This window comes from Brassica napus, chromosome C2 (assembly GCF_020379485.1).
Source record: "Brassica napus cultivar Da-Ae chromosome C2, Da-Ae, whole genome shotgun sequence".
Classification (NCBI taxonomy): Eukaryota; Viridiplantae; Streptophyta; class Magnoliopsida; order Brassicales; family Brassicaceae; genus Brassica; species Brassica napus.
This window is the reverse complement of record NC_063445.1, coordinates 49,792,738-49,809,319: the sequence shown is the minus strand read 5'-3', so window position 1 is coordinate 49,809,319 and position 16,582 is coordinate 49,792,738. Positions and strand designations below refer to the sequence as shown.

Genomic DNA, 16,582 nt, shown 5'->3' with positions numbered 1-16,582 from the left:
AGTTGCAAGACAAGCCCCACCACTTAATCATTTGCTCTTTGCGGATGATACCATGTTCTTCTGCAACAGTGATCCCGGAGCCTGCTCAGAATTAATCAACATACTAGACAAGTATGAAAGCGTCTCGGGCCAGAGCATCAACCTGTTGAAGTCAGCCATTACGTTCTCTTCTAAGACGCCAATCGAGGTTTGGCGTAGAGTCAGGGCCACTCTGTGAATAGAGGGCGAGGGAGGTCTCGGTAAGTACCTAGGCTTACCTGAGCACTTCCACCGTAAAAAGAAAGACATCTTTGCGGGGATTGTTGATCGCATTCGTCAAAGATCACATAGCTGGGCTACAAAGTTCCTTAACGGTGCCGGAAAACAAGTTCTTCTCAAGGCGATTCTAGCAGCTATGCCTTCATATGCCATGTCATGCTTTAAGATCCCCATCTCCCTATGCAAACAAATCCAGTCCATTCTCACTAGGTTTTGGTGGGATGTTAAACCAAACTTGAGGAAGATTGCTTGGGTTTCTTGGAATACTTTAACGAAGCCTAAATTTGCCGGGGGTTTGGGATTCAGAGAGATCGAACAGTTTAATGATGCACTCCTTACGAAACTGGCGTGGCGTATCCTGAAGTGTCCACATTCCCTCCTAGCTCAGACCCTACTAGGAAAGTACTGCCATTCTACTTCATTTCTCCAAACTAGTGCGCCACAATCTGCATCACATGGCTGGCGCGGTATCCTGGCCGGCAGGGAAGTATTGTTCAAAGGACTTGGTTAGATAGTGGGTTCAGGAGCTAATATCAACATTTGGACAGAACCTTGGCTCTCAACTGATTCGCCACTGACTCCCATTGGCCCTCCTACCGAACTAAACAAGAACTTTTGTGTCTCAGACCTCCTTATGGCGAACTCACTGGACTGGAATGTGGAGGCTATCCGAGAACATTTACCTCAGTATGAGGTCCAAATTAGAACTCTGACGCCCAGTCAATTTCAAATGCAAGACGAGCTTGTTTGGCTACCGGAGAAATCAGGTACCTACTCGACAAAGTCAGGGTATGCCATCTGTAAGTTAAATGATGGGATGGAGGATCTGAATTTTGATTGGAAGAAGAATTTTTGGAGCGTTAAAACCTCACCAAAGCTCAGGTACTATCTATGGAAAATCAAAAATAAGGCACTATCGCTTGGTGAGAACCTTCTGCGTAGGGGAATGGATGTGAATGGGAATTGTAAGAGGTGTGGAGTGCTGGAAACTGAGAGACATATCTTCATGCAATGTCCTTTTGCTACCCGAGTATGGGATTTGATCCCTGCAGCTACTAAACCAATCCCGAGTGCGATCTCCACACCAGCTTCTCTGCTTATAGCATGCAATCGTATCACAAACCTCCCTCCTACAGGCCTAAGCTCCACTGGCCTTTACCCTTGGGTCCTCTGGTACTTATGGTCAGCCCGTAACAAACTAATTTTTGAGAACCAGGTCTTAAACGAACAAGATATAGTTACGATGGCTGTGAAGGAAGCTAGAATATGGCAGGCGGCCCAATTGGAGAAACAGAGGAACGTAATGCCAAAAGGCAAAACTGGTGCAGGTGTTAGGCCCTTCCCTACCGATACTACTCACTGTTTTGTGGATGCGGCTTGGAACCCAATCACTAGGGGCGGGGGCTTTGGCTGCATTTTCAAAGACCATTCTAACACAAAGACTCTGCACACACTCTTTACAAATCGCTGCTATGTCGGCTCTGCTTTCACTGCAGAAGCTATAGCGATTAAAACTGCACTCGTGGAAGCAGTCAACTTGGGACTAAGAACGCTGACTGTCTGGTCAGATTCACAGTCTCTCATTACAGCAATCACATCTCAAGAAAAAAGAATCGAAGCTCAAGGAGTGCTGTATGATATTTATCATCTATGTTCTTTATTTTCTGCTGTGTCTTTTCATTATGTTCCTCGGCTCAGTAATGTCGCTGCTGATGCTTTAGCCAAATGAGCTTTGTTGAACATTGTTAACTCTGTTTGAGTTTAATTAAGGAAGGTTTGTTCAAAAAAAATAAATAAATAAATAAAAAAGATGAGTATAGAATACGCGCCGGCTTGATAACAGGAATAAAGCAACATATGTACTGCTTAGCTTGCAACATCTATAACCCTTTTGCATTTAATTAATTTTATCTTATCTACTTAAATGTTTTTATTAAATATTCAACTGCATCAACTGAATGTTATATAGTATTTCTTTTATTGGTATCCGCCGTTGTATGGGTCCGAAATGCCACTTTGGAGGTACGAACTTGATTTCATTCTTTGTATACTTTAGTTACACTGCATTATTATTAGTATGCTCGAATCTAATTGTTATACAATGACCTATCTCGATCCCCTGAGCCATTATCATATTAATACAAAGCATCAGATGACTAATCGAGTTTACTATGTTAGATTTGTATGAAGTAATAGTATATTATAAAGCAACTTAGGATGTACTCACAAATCATTAAAACCTTGTCTATGATATTTGAAGACTTAATTGTAGTCGAGGTTTCTAACAACCAAAGGATAACTAGTGGTTTGCCGCCGGGTTTGTATCTTTTATTTTTAATGAGTTCGAAATTCTTATTTGATCCATTTAATAGTGGTTAGTGCCTATAGGGTTTTCAGTGGATGGTCATATATTTTGTTTGTGAATCACTACGATAATCGTTGTAGACATAAATTTTAGTGGGACAAAGGAAAAATTGAAGGAAATCACTATTTATTAATTGCAAAGGAAAGATGCAGAACAAAAGGGAGAAGAGGCAAACGATGCAGTTAAGTTTGGGGACACAAACATTTGTCAATTTTAGTTATTGATATATGTGTTTCTCTTGTTTCACCCGAACAGCCAAACTGTGAAGAAATTTACTTGTTTTGATTGAATATCTTTTCATGTGCATATCTTGTATGAGGTATGCCGAAGATCTGAGCCAAAGTAGGTAAGAGAAGGGGATGGATGTCTGAGCGGTTGAAAGAGTCGGTTTTGACAACCATCTCACAGTATTAATACTCACTCTGTTCCTAAATATAAGATTTTTTAGGTAAAACACACTTATTAAGAAAGTTACTTTTAATCTAAAAAATATCATTAAAATTTTAAATTAAAAACTATTCAACCAATTACAAAATAGAACTATTAAATTTGATTGGTTACACAGTTTTTGATAAACTTAAAACTACCTAGAAATATGAGAACATCCTACATAGTGGAACATAAAAACTATTCTAAACATCTTATATTTAGGAATAGAGGGAATAATAATTTGTGATGTTTAATACGATAAACATGAACCAACTAAAACGAACTAAACCAAAATAAAGAAAGTGGTTTGGATCTGCCAATATCATATAAATCAAATGTTTTTTTTTCTAAATCGCAGTACATGGATAGAATTCGGTTATAAACCAATCAATCCGAATAAACCAATAAATGATTACTTTAAAGATAGTAATTTACATATCTGATAAATTCTATAATATAATTGATATATATATATATATATATATATAACTTATTTTAAAAATATTGTATTAGCCGTTGATTTTAATGAAAATGTTTTCCGAAGGTTATTTTTTTTTCATTTTCACCAAACTAAATAAACTAAATGTTTTTCGAAGGTTAATATATTTTCATTTTCACCAAACAAAATAAAAAAAATTTCGATGACATATTTATTTTATGTTAAATTTTGTTAATTAAAATATTTTGATATCACTAACTTTTATTATGTTTATTTTAAGGAAATTATCATAATTATTAATCTTTTTACTTTTTTTTTTATATTTATATAAAACACCAGAATAGAAAAATTCCCTTAGATTGCTATTTTTAATTTATTTTCACAAAAATAAACCTCCAATGAGAAAAATGACCAAAAGCGGTTTTATTGAAAGGTAAATATGCATTTATACAGTTATGGTTAACAAATATAAGTTTTGAGTTAAGGGGTTGGGTTTTGGGATGAGTTCAAATTTTTTTTAAAAAAATATTAAAACTTTCAAAATAAAAAGGGCTATTTTATTCATATTATTTTTTTAGGGCTATTTTTATGACAAAAACTTAAAAATGGTTATTTGAGAGAATTGCCCAAACAGAAATACCATTCTATTTAAAATTAGGTTACTGAAAATATAATTGTGTGTTTGATATTATCCGTTTTCTAATCATATAAAATATTATAAATTTAAATATATTTATGATTTGGTGGTATAAAATCAAATAGATCGAGGACGGACAATATATAAATTAAGCCAAACTAATGTAGATATGATTTTAATATGATGGTTAATTTTTATAAGGGAAATACCCTAGGATAGCACTAAAAACGTTTCTGTCACAGATATAGACTCTAAAGATAAAAATGACCAAAATGTTTCATTAAAGAGGTAAATATATATTTATACCCCTAGGGTTAACTAATCCAAACCTTAGGGTTTAGAGTTAAGGGGTGGGGATTTGGGATTGAGATTTAAAATTTTATAAAATAAAAAATAAATATTAAAAATTTTAAAATAAAAACTCATTATTTTATGTAGTATATATGTTTGAGCAAAGAAAGTTAGACAAAAAGTAATCGTAAAAGAGTAATAATATTTTTATATTTGTGGCCAACATAAATCTACAAATAATTGTTATTGTTGAAGTACATAAAAGTAATTGGGATCTAATGTTCAAATGTTAAGCAATAAAAATTGAGTCACCACTTATCAATTGAAGTAGATGAATTTCATCATTGCTTATAGAAATAACAGTTTTTGTATCTCTTGTTGATGTTGTTTGGATGACATTATATTGTAACCTTTGTTGCTTGTAAAATGATAAAGTAACACTTAAGTTTTTAACTAATATTCCATGCAATATTTTCTTAATGCAATTGACTCTATCATTGATCGCCAAGCTTATAGTCTTGCGTCCAACCAATTTTATCAATGTAGGTTTCTCTTATATTTTTCACTTTTGCAAAGCATTGTTAGACTGTATACATAAACTGCACCTAGATACAACCGTCTACTGATGTTTGTAGATGATGGAAGCTGCTGTCAGCGTTGTTTTTATCATAATATTCTTGAATGCTTTTTACATGAAGAATTTTTAAGTTTTCATCTGATAAACATTTTGTCATAAAATCTTTAGAAAAGTAAGTGGATATAGATGGTCAATGGTTTGACGGGTCATTTCTTACTTTTTGTTCTTATGATTTTCATATTTTTATTCTTAAAATTTATATGCTTTGAGTTATGTTTTATTTTTACAGTTTATTATTTTATATTGTATATTTGAATATATATTAATCTTTAAATACGGTTATCCATATTTTATCTTATTAATTTCTTTAATTTGGTTTTGCTGACCAAATAACTTTTTTCGTGTGATTCAATTTTTATTTTTATTGGTCTGGATTTTATAAAACATGTAAAGCAATATTATAATGAATTTCTTTTATTTTGGGTTTTATTGATTTTTCTGCTTATTATATATTATGTATTTTATCTAAATTATTAGTTGTCACAGCTCAAGTTATAGATTGTCACAAACCAGTTATAAAACATCGTGTATTTCTGCTTATTATTAGTTGTCGCGGATTGTTTCCCGTAGTTATTTTTTTATTTTATTGTTGTGTTTTATGTTATACTGATTGTGATATAAGTTAATCGATGTGGTTTTAGACAACTTACTGATTGTGATATAAGTTAATCGATGTGGTTTTAGCTGTCTTGTTTCAGTTAGGCCTAGGTTTGGTCAGGTTGTATTGAAGCTTGGGCTACAGCTGTTTTCCTTGAATCTTTTGTTTTGTCACAGTTAGAAATGTGATTTGCTGCTCTCTTTGTTAACTTTTCGAGTGAAAGTCCGATCGTTATTATCTCTGACTTGTTGACAAAGTATTAGATTTTTTAAGTAAGAGTGGAGGTGATCTGAATCGTAAGTGGTTAGGTGAATGTGCATAAACCTATTATTATCGGAAAGATGAATCCACAAAAAAATAGAGGCTGATGAACATTGGGAAAAGCATTTTCTCGTAGTTGCAATCTTAGTTTGTTCTTCTTAGATAATGCAAGTCGAGGTTGTCTTTTTTTTTGTTCAAAGGAGGCTGTAAAAGTTTCAAAGTTTTGTTTTCACGATTCTTGTAGTATCTTGAACAAAGTCAAATATGCAGATAATCTTCCAAGCAAACTAATCATGTGATTTAATCGAGATGATGATGTAAATAATTGTTTCAGATATGTGTTCACTAATATAAATGGATCAACAAAAAGTCAAATATGCAGATAATCTTGAAAAAAAAAGCAAAGAACCTACCATAGGTTCAGAATATGTTGGAAATGTAGTCACTCACGATGCAGAAAACATAAAAACAAAGTCTGAAATGCAAAATAGCTATGACACTAAACCAGCTCACACTCACTCCCCATATAGATCACTTGGTCTTTGCGGGTCTTCTTAGCGCTTCAGCCTTCCTCTTCAACTAACTCCTCCTCTCCAATGTCACTGTTCCAATCAGGGTCCTAAATTGGGATGTACACGGGGAGTGCATGGCTTGTAGCATTCACATTAGCTGTGCAGCCTCCATTGTTCAGGCGAATAGTGTTCAAAGCAGGTGGCTTTTTCTTGATTGCTCTAGCACCAGACATATGGTCATTCCCTCCCTGAGAAAGTTCAAGCATCCACAACAATTAACAACTTTAAAGTCTTGCTAACACTAAATATTAGTATTGTTACTTACGTTTAATTCAAAATTAGGTAGAGGAGGGTGCTGGTTGTGATCAATAAGAACCATATCAACACCAATCCGTTCACTCCCTTTCCCTTTTTTGTAATTCCACCCTTCCCAAAAACAAAATAGTCTTGTCTGAAGACTCTGTTTGCAGCGGCCGGCCTTCAATTCTGGATCTGAGAAGTTGCCATGATTGGAAGATAACTTTTGAACAAGACCAAGAAGCTCTGCAAAACAGAAGAGATAAACGATACATCTAACACTTTGAGGAGGTGTATATATACATGTGAGTGGAATGAAGTCGAGAAGGTAGAGTGATACTTCCATCGAAAAAGAGTTAGTAGGAATTGTGGGTGATCTTGATGACTTGACATTATTGCAACGCTTAATGATCATCGCAAAGGTGAAGCGTGAGCGGAGTCGTGCGAGGGTAAGTCATCTCCGGCGACTAGGGTTTGTATCGTATGGGAAGGTGGAAGACTGACTGGGTTTCATCGCAGAGAAGAAACACATTTATACTCAAGAGCTTCAAGGGGTTACATTTGATAATGACAATGTTTAATTGAGAGAAAGTGGGTTCGAAGTTAATGTTGAGATTAAAGGAGATCTAATACGTTTCAGGGCGGTAGTCGGAGGAAGAGTTGAGACATATGTGGTCGTTTTTGGGGAAAACAAGTATTAAGAGCCCAAATAAAAACAAAGATATGTTGTTGAACGGAAAAGAGAAGACACGTGTACTTTTTTTTGCCCATAGGTTCCTGGTGACGTGGAAAACTAAGGTGAGAGCTCTGCTTTATTATTATAGATATAGATAGATAGATTATTCTTTTGTTCATTTTTATATTTTTGTCGACACACACGGACTCACTGTTGTAGTATCCGTGGCATTGCATTGCTGCAAGAAACATTGTCGTAATATTCTTGGAGATTAAAAAATTGCAGTGGGTGGGGTCACAAGTGCGGTTTTGGAAAGCGTTTGCACGTTTTTAAACCGGTTATTTCATTTTTGTTCCCCGGTTTTGTGAAACCATCTAGAAACAAATCAGATATATTATTAGATGCTTCTCAATGATTCATAGGTAACATAAGAAAACCAGTTGGGTTATGTGTTATCTTCTCTGCTCAACCTAAGTTGGAGAATCAGATTCCAAAAGCTTAATATATAATTTTACCATAGCTAACCATAAACATATCATTGTTGTTCTTTCGTTCCATGTCGGAAAAGGTTTGTTTTTTTGTTAGATTATGTTTTTTTGTGTGTGTTTGGTTTGATGTTTGATGGTGAAAAGCAGAGGCTATGTTGTGCTGTGATGCGGATTAACATGGATTGCAATGCTTGTTGTAGAAAAGTAAGAAGGATTCTTATCAATATGAAAGGTTGGTATGTAAATATATAATCGTTATCATGTAGAAACAAATTTGTAGAAAATGAGCAAGAGGAATGGCATGAAATCAAAATTGAAGTTCGTGCATAATGTTGAGATGAAAAGCTAAAGAATGCGATACTAATATTATAATACATGTTCTTGATGCTTTTTTATGAAGAAGTTGAGACACACGTGATCGAGAAAAAGGAACGCAAGATAATTGTGTGCGGACAATTTAGACCATCGGATATTGCAGTAAAACTGCAGAAGAAAATGAAACGGAGGGTTGAGATTCTCGAAATTGAACATCTCTCTGGCGACCACGGCGGAGGAGAAGAAGAGCACTACCATGAACCACAGTATGAATATCCCGTACAACCTGATCAGGTGACCACACCATTGTTGTGTTAGTTCTCTTTAATTCGTTTGGTCTCTTATCATCTACAATATATCATATATGTATAACATCAGAAGAAAACAAGTTTGTATATACATGATATCCACTGTATATTTAGTTCGGCATTACGAATATAATTAATCTCTAGTACCGTTTGTTACTTTTTGTCATTCCAAAAAAAAAAAAAGATAGTGGTGTAAACTGCTTAATTTATTTTCTTAATATAAATTTTAAAAATATATAACTAGTAGTAACATACATCCAAATGCTTGGCTGGCTAATATTTTAAAACGCAGCACATACAACAGGTATAAATATTTATTACTCCCTCTGTTTTTAAAAGATGCATATTCTAAACTTTTCACATATATTAAGAAAACTCATTAAATATGCATTGTTTTTTGTGAATAACAATTTTTCATAATTTTTAGCCAATAAAAATTCAATAAACACCATTAATTTTTTTGAAACTTACAATTTTTCATAAAATCATATATTGAAAAAGTAAAAAATGTATCTTTTTGAAACAAATTTTTTTTCCAGAACATACATCTTTTAGGAACGGAGGGAGTATTATACAATAAATATTTATTTCTATTTGAACCTCCTCAATATTGTTTCTATATCCTGTTGTCTGTGCTGCTTTTGTAATTTAGTTGACAAATCTCATGGCCGAAGACAAGCAGATCGAATCTCACCACCGTTCGTTTTCATCTTCCGACGAAACCGATAAATCACCTAAGCGGCACAAGCACCGTCGTCATCACAAAGCGTGATCACCGTGATAAGAAGCGCGAGGACGAGATTCCATCAGGCGGTGATGAAGCAGAGCTGATGGATGTTACTTCGATTGGAGTCTGTTTGGATTGCAAGCTTGTTTGTAATTCTGTATCCAAACTACATTTATGCCTCTACAAGAGGTGGTACAAAGAATCTGGAGGTCCTTCAGAGAGAGTTTTGGTAAGAGAAGTTATGATAATGGCATGAGTTCATTTTCTTCAGAGAACTCGGTAGAAAAGCATAAGAAGAGTAGTAACTGTCTGTTACGAAGTTCGAGCTCGGAGTAGATCAAGGCTTGCTGCGGAAGATGAACTTTCAGACAGAGGAAGACATCATGATTCTTGTAGGGAGAGGGATGTGGACAAGGAGGGAAGCATGCGAGATAGGGATTCAGAAGGAAGTAAGCGGATGGATAGAGATTGGGATCGGAGGACTGAAAGAGAACGAGAGAAAAGGAGGGACACAGAAGCTGACAGTACGTGAAAGACAAAAGGACAGAACGATGGGGAGAAGTATAATAGTGTTGATGTGGATAATGTTGAAAGTAATTCGTTCAATAATTCATAACCCTTGCTAGTTATTTGTTACAGATGATAAACTTTTGGTATTTTGTTTGTCCTTTAACTATTTTTGCGATCAGGTCCAGAAACAATAACGAGGAAGGAGTAATGTGGGAATTTCCGGAAGAAGAAGATGAAGCAAATAGTGAGATTCTTGTGTTCTGTTGTTTTTATTACACGCAAACACTCAAGTGACTTGGTACGGATGTCCATTGTCTTGCTAGTTGCTACTAGTTTAGTTTTTCCTTTAATCATCGAACATTATTCGCAGAACCAGATTTTATTTTGGTTTGCTGCTGACTGGTTCGACTTTTCAGACCTATACTGGTTTTGAAGCGGACCAAGCCCTTTGGTTACACCATCAAACTAAAATCACGGTAACGCTAAACCCATCAGTGACATAACTCTTCCACATGAGCAAGTCAACTCCGTACTTGCCAACGAGAATCCCGAATCTCTAGAATCGTTGTCTGTCACGTTGGAACTGTAAAACAATTCAATTGTTAAATAAAATTTCATAATACGATATTACTAGTATTATATACTTTCAGATCTCCATTAACTCACCTTCTGATATTTTAAGAGGTTCCTCTGTTTCATCCCCCTCATCTTCTCTTTTGAGCAAAAATGGAAGCTATGACCAGCCTTGACTTTGAAAATAGTTTTATCTTAATCCTCCTATGCATATTCTCAACCTTTTTTCTATTTGCCTTCTTCTTCAAGAAACCGAAGAATGTCTTTGACCTACCTCCAAGCCCTCCTTCTCTTCCTATCATCGGTCACCTTCACCTTCTCTTCTCTACTTCACTCCACAAGTCTTTTCAAAAAGTCTCATCCAAGTACGGACCTCTGCTCCATCTCCGCATCTTCAATGTCCGCATCCTTCTCGTCTCCTCTGCCTCAGTGGCCTACGAGATCTTCAAAGACCACGACATGAGCATCTCCTCCCATGGCCCTATTGGCATCGATGAGTGCATTGTGTTTGGTTCTTCTGGCTTCATCAAAGCTCCCTGTGGAGATTACTGGAAGTTCGTAAAGAAAATTATCACTACTAAAATGCTTGGACCCCAGGCGCTGGAGCGGTCACGAGGCCTACGTGAAGTTGAGATAGAGAGGTTCTACAGAGATCTGCTTGATAAGGCAGTGAAGAAAGAGAGCGTTGAGATCGGTGAGGAAGCTTTGAGACTAGTTAACGTTATCCTCGGAAAGATGAGTTTGGGAAGGAGTTTCTCAGAGGAGGAGAGAGTATCTGAGTTTAGTATCGAGATCGCTGCCTTGACACAGAAGATATTTTTGCAACAAGTCCTTCGTAAGCCGCTTGAGAAGCTACGGATCTCACCACCATTTAAAAAGGAGGTGATGAGTGTTTCATACAGGTTCGGGGAGCTACTGGAAAAGATCATTGTGAGATACGAAGAGAAAAAGGACGAGCATGAAGGTAGTGAAATTATGGACGCATTGTTGGCAGCTTGTGGAGACGAGGATGCTGAGTATAAGATCAACAGGAGCCATATCAAGGCGTTATTAGCGGTAAGTCTATCCTCTCACGTTTGGTATAATATTTCACTGAAAATACAACCTAGCTCAGAGCTTTTAGTTTCTTTTAGGCGGATAGGCCTACACATTGTTACTCAGATCCGAAAATCCACACCGTAACCAGACCAAAGTAACTGAGTTGTATACATTTCATCCGGATCCGGAAATCTGCACCGGAACCAAACCAAATTACCAAAACCAGAAATCAAGCCGAAACCCTCGAATATTTAAATAATTCATATGTTTTCATATCCGAAATAACCGAACCAAATATCCAAAAGTATTTGAAAACCCGAACTATCCAAAATTATCCGAAACATCCAAAATTATCTGGATCATCCTAATTACTCGTAATTACTTGAAATGCCTGATATTTTATCCCTTTTTTTTTATCAAACCTGATATTTTATCTAACTGATCCAAATTACCCAAAATAACCAAACCAAAATCAAACAAAACCTAGATTTTTTGGATATTAAACGGTTCTTAATTTTAATATCCAAACCAACCAGAATCCAAAACTATCTGAATCCATTGGAACAAAAAAAAATAGTGGTTCCTAGATGAATCATAAAATCCTCTATCTAAACTATCAAATACCCAAAATAATCAATTCAAACCGAGTCAATACCGAAAATGTCAGACCTAGTATCTTGATTTGTTTCTGTTTGTAAATAATCCCCCAATAGAACTGACTCTTTTTTACAAAAAATTGTTTGAAAGTTTTTGATATTTGGTTCGCTTTGGTTTTAGATAAAAGAAATGTTACAGAAATTAATTAATAACACTCTTTTAAAAATTCAATACATTAAAATGTATTTGATCAAAATTATTAATTTTTTTTGTTTATATGGTTGATTAAAATTATTAATTTAATATTTAGGTTGATCCCTTTAAATTGCATATAATCCATCGGTTTTTTAAATATAAAAAGTTTTTAAAGATTTTGTGTTCATTAAAATATAAGATATTTTGATCCTTCTATGCTAACTTTAACTTTTAGAAAATTTTGTTTAACTAATTAGATTTTACGGTTTAGTATGATTGGTTGAACTATTTTTAAAAATGCCTTTTAAAAATTAAATTTATTAATCTTTAGGTTTTTAGATATACAGTGAAAACCTCTATAAATTAATAATGTTGGGAATACACCAAAACTATAATTTTTATTAATTTATAGAGATATTAATTTATCGATATACTAATTGAACCAAAAACTCAATTTGGGACTATAAAATTATATTATTTTATAGGAATTTTTAGTATATATTAATTTATAAAGTATTAATTTAAAAAGGTTATACTGTAACACCATAAAAAAAAGCAAATGGAGTATTATTCAGGTTTCGTTGAGGTTACATTCTGAGTGATAGAGTTATACAGGTTCAAGTTATTAAAAAATTCGATCCATTTTCAGAAAAAAAATGGTTCACCTCGAGTACTTAGCACACCCAACTGAACCAAAATAACAGTATATATTAACAAATGTAGGAGCTTTTCTTTGGAGCCGGTGACACCTCTTCAAAATCAACACAATGGGCAATGGCTGAAATCCTCAACAACCATAAAATCTTTGAGAGACTGCGAGAAGAAATAGACTCCGTTGTAGGAAAAACAAGGTTGATCCAAGAAACTGATCTACCAAAACTCCCTTACTTGCAAGCAGTCATCAAGGAATCTCTGAGATTACACCCACCGGGTGTTCTTTTGCCAAGAGAGTTTGAACAAGGGTGTAAGATCGGAGGGCTCTACATACCTAAGGGCACGTCACTTGTTATTAATGCTTATGCGGTGATGAGAGACATTGATTCTTGGACGGATCCTGATGAGTTTAGGCCAGAGAGGTTTCTAGGGGAAGAGGATGCGAGAAGAGAGCATGTACTGAACTTTCTTCCTTTTGGTGCTGGAAGGAGAGCATGTCCTGGATCAAACGTGGCTTATATTTTAGGAGGGATCACTATTGGAGTTATGGTGCAATGCTTTGACTGGAAAGTTGAAGGAGTTAAAGTTAACATGGAAGAGGCTACTGGAAGAGCTTTCTTGGCTTTGGCTCATCCCCTTAACTGCACTCCTCTTCCTCGAATCTTGAATATTTTACCTTCAAATTTGTAGATTCTTGGTTTATGAATTCGAGTTTTTCCCTCTCTCTTTTTTATAAATGAATAATGGTTCGGAAGATTGTTATATATTTGTTATCAGCAACGTATCATGTATACGTGTTTTGAATCCGAATGACATATCAACACACTAGCACTAAGTACTAGAATCGTAATATAACACGATCGTATTTCTTTACTAATCAAATTTGTATTGTCTTAATACAAGAGTTTCCGCAAGCAAAGTTGTCATTAAAGAATCTATTTAAGTTTGAGTCCGTCATTAAAAAACTTTAGTTTTGCTTTAGAAATAAATCAAGAAGAGAGCTAGATATTGTTATAGGATAAATTGGTAAATACTTTAGTTTAGCTTCTTAATTTCTAGTTTAGTTGTTGGTTGTTTGGTTTTAAAATACCCATGTAATCATGTCCCTTCTACAGGAATCAATCAAACACAAACAAATATTTTATTTTAAATAACTAGGAAGTTTAAGGTGACGACATGTGCATCTTCCCACAACAAGATTCAAACTAGATTAATTCTCTCTTTTAGAAAACAAATCCTTCTCAACGGAAATCAAATTTGTAACTTGTTAACTCCCAGGTGATCAAAGAGTTCTATCCACTAGACCAACTTATATTTCTCTGATTCCATTATCATCTTCTACCGTCATCAAATATGTGCTCCTTCAAAATGATTGTTCTACCTTTGTAGTCAGCTAGGCAGAGGGAGTTCAAGAAAAAGATCAGAGAACCCCCAAGAAAAAAAGAAGAAAGACTAATCTTTACGTACTCTAGCCAAAATTTATGAATAGTCTAATTCCCAATGCCTTTGGAATCAGGAAACTGATACGCACTTGATATTTTTGGTGGTTCACTAGACTCAAGATATGGTGGCTTTGGTATGTGATCAGGAACAGGAAGACGTCGGGATACTCTTCCACATATTAGAGATGGATTTTTTGTAACATCTAATGTGTTTTTAAGTTCTTGAATCCTTGAAAATACATCAAATTGCATAAAAATTTAGGGAAAAAGGTAAAAGAAAAACTTTCGATGTTCACTACTCACTTGGCTCTGAAGTATTTGACAGAAATAATTAATTTTTTCCCAAGAAATTACAAGGAAAAAAACAAAGAAAGAGAGTTGTTAAATTGTAGTTACAAGGCGTTGCTTCTTATTACTACTCAACGACATCTCCGTTTCTTCCTTCATTACGACATCGTTTCGAGACTTAACCGAAGCAATGTCAACGCCGAACAATCTCACTACAACCCGGCCCGTATCCTGTTCCAACCCAGCCTTTGACTTCCACACAATATACAACTGTTGATCCTGACCGTTAGATCTTTTAAAACTGATCAAATCACCGGCACAGAGTCTCTTCTCTTTAACGAACCTGCTCCAACCTTTAGTCAACACGTAGCTTTGACTACTGTTCCAATACGAGTAACGGAACCTCCACACTTTCCCGTTAACGTCTTCGAAATTCAACAGCGTCCCTCTCACGGAGACGTCGCCGGTTAACGGTAACGGAAAATGTTTCTCCGCTTGGTGTTTCGGTATCACTAAACGGTTTAGCTTCCCGACGTCACTCGGCGTTACCGTTTTCTCAAACAGACACTCCGCCGTTTTAAACCCCGTCACAACCGTAACGTTAGCAAACGCCGTCTCTTCCGTGTCTCCGTTACCACCGTTACGTTTGCGTTTCCTCTGCTCTAACTCTTCTTTGTAAGTGTGTTTCCTCAACATATCAACGATCTCATATTTCGAATGTGCGTTTAAGAACTTTACTTCGTCTCCGTCACCTTCACCGTTACGGAACGTCGTGTCTGGTTTGAAATTAGTGACGGCGTCAGAGCCGCGGAAACGGTGAGCGGCGACGTCGTAGACACGCGCCGCTTCTTCTTCTTCGTTGAATGTCCCGAGCCAAACGCGCTTGTGCTTCTCGTATATCTGAGCTCCCCATCTTCCGTTTGGCTGAGGGGACGACGCCTTTGAATTTTGACGACGGGAGCTTTCTTGATTCTGCTTCGACGCCGTTCTGGGAATCGAGAACCACGCTTGAACCGCTTCCCATTCTGTATAAACTCGCCGGAGATGACGACTTCGCCGTCTTCGGCGGCGGTGTAATCTTAGCCGGAGTGTGGATGGAAACTGTACTTGTTGAGCTCTCATCAACACTACTCACAGCTTCCATATTAGAGAAATCACAAGAAAGTTGTGAAATTTGAGAATGAAGAGAGAGAGAGATTTGGTAATGTTGTATGAAATGTATGTGTGAACGTGTGTGACAATAGCGTGTATATATAGAGAGAGACAAGAGGGAAATAATAAGAAAACATCAAGTGCATGTATATATTTAAAAATTTTTAGTTTTAATTTTATTTCCTTTTATTATTTGTAGAAGGGAAAATTCCTAAAAAATACCCAGATTAATTTTGATTTGCCGGAAAAATACAAGAAAAGTTTGATTTATAGGGAGAAGAAGAGGCCAAAATTAGTCAGGGCTTGAACCAAGTATCCCCACTTCTTCTACGCGGAGCTCTACCAACTGAGCTATATCCCTCCGAGCATTGGGTCGAATTCTTCTTTGGTGTTAAGGTAATAGCTATGACCGGGTAAAAGATGCTTCTTCTTTGCATTTTTTTTTGGTTCGAACTTTTTGGACTTCCCAAAAAATACACGGACTAAATTTTGTTGCCAATAAAATACATTTCGATTTCGGAGGTTTTACACCTTGATTTTAACGATGTTAACTCTGTTTAACAGAACATTAAAAAACCGTTAGTGACACGTGCCTAATCAGTGAAAGCTCGGTTAACTCCTAAAATCCCAAATCGAAAGAAGAACAAACCCTAATTCCATTTAGCCCCAAATCGAATTTGTTCCAGATTCTCTTCTTCTCTAAACCTTGTTCTTCTTCTTCATGTCGCATTGAAGTCTTCGATTTCCATGTTCTATAAGAGACGAAAAAGATGAGGTAATTTCTCTTCGATTTCATAATATGAGTTTGTGTTTTTCTTCTTCTTCTTCATGTTCTGAGTTTCTAAATCCTAATCTTCGGTTTGATTGTAGTGATCTAGGGTTGATGAAGGTTCGA

At 35.7% G+C, this 16,582-nt stretch overlaps 1 protein-coding gene and 1 pseudogene across 1 annotated transcript; one reads left to right on the top strand and one right to left on the bottom strand.

Annotated features, from left to right (window-relative positions):
- The first annotated feature begins 5,362 nt into the window (after nucleotides 1-5,362).
- On the top strand, nucleotides 5,363-14,077 carry LOC106379816 (cytochrome P450 705A1-like). Its single transcript, XM_013819683.3, has 5 exons — nucleotides 5,363-7,968; nucleotides 8,036-8,120; nucleotides 8,289-8,497; nucleotides 10,571-11,377; nucleotides 12,875-14,077. Exons 1-5 carry the CDS (start codon nucleotides 7,957-7,959, stop codon nucleotides 13,493-13,495), a joined length of 1,734 nt encoding a protein of 577 aa, XP_013675137.2. The 5' UTR covers nucleotides 5,363-7,956; the 3' UTR covers nucleotides 13,496-14,077.
- Nucleotides 14,078-14,488: 411 nt separating this feature from the next.
- Nucleotides 14,489-16,344, bottom strand: LOC106379817 (annotated as a pseudogene).
- Nucleotides 16,345-16,582: the final 238 nt, after the last annotated feature.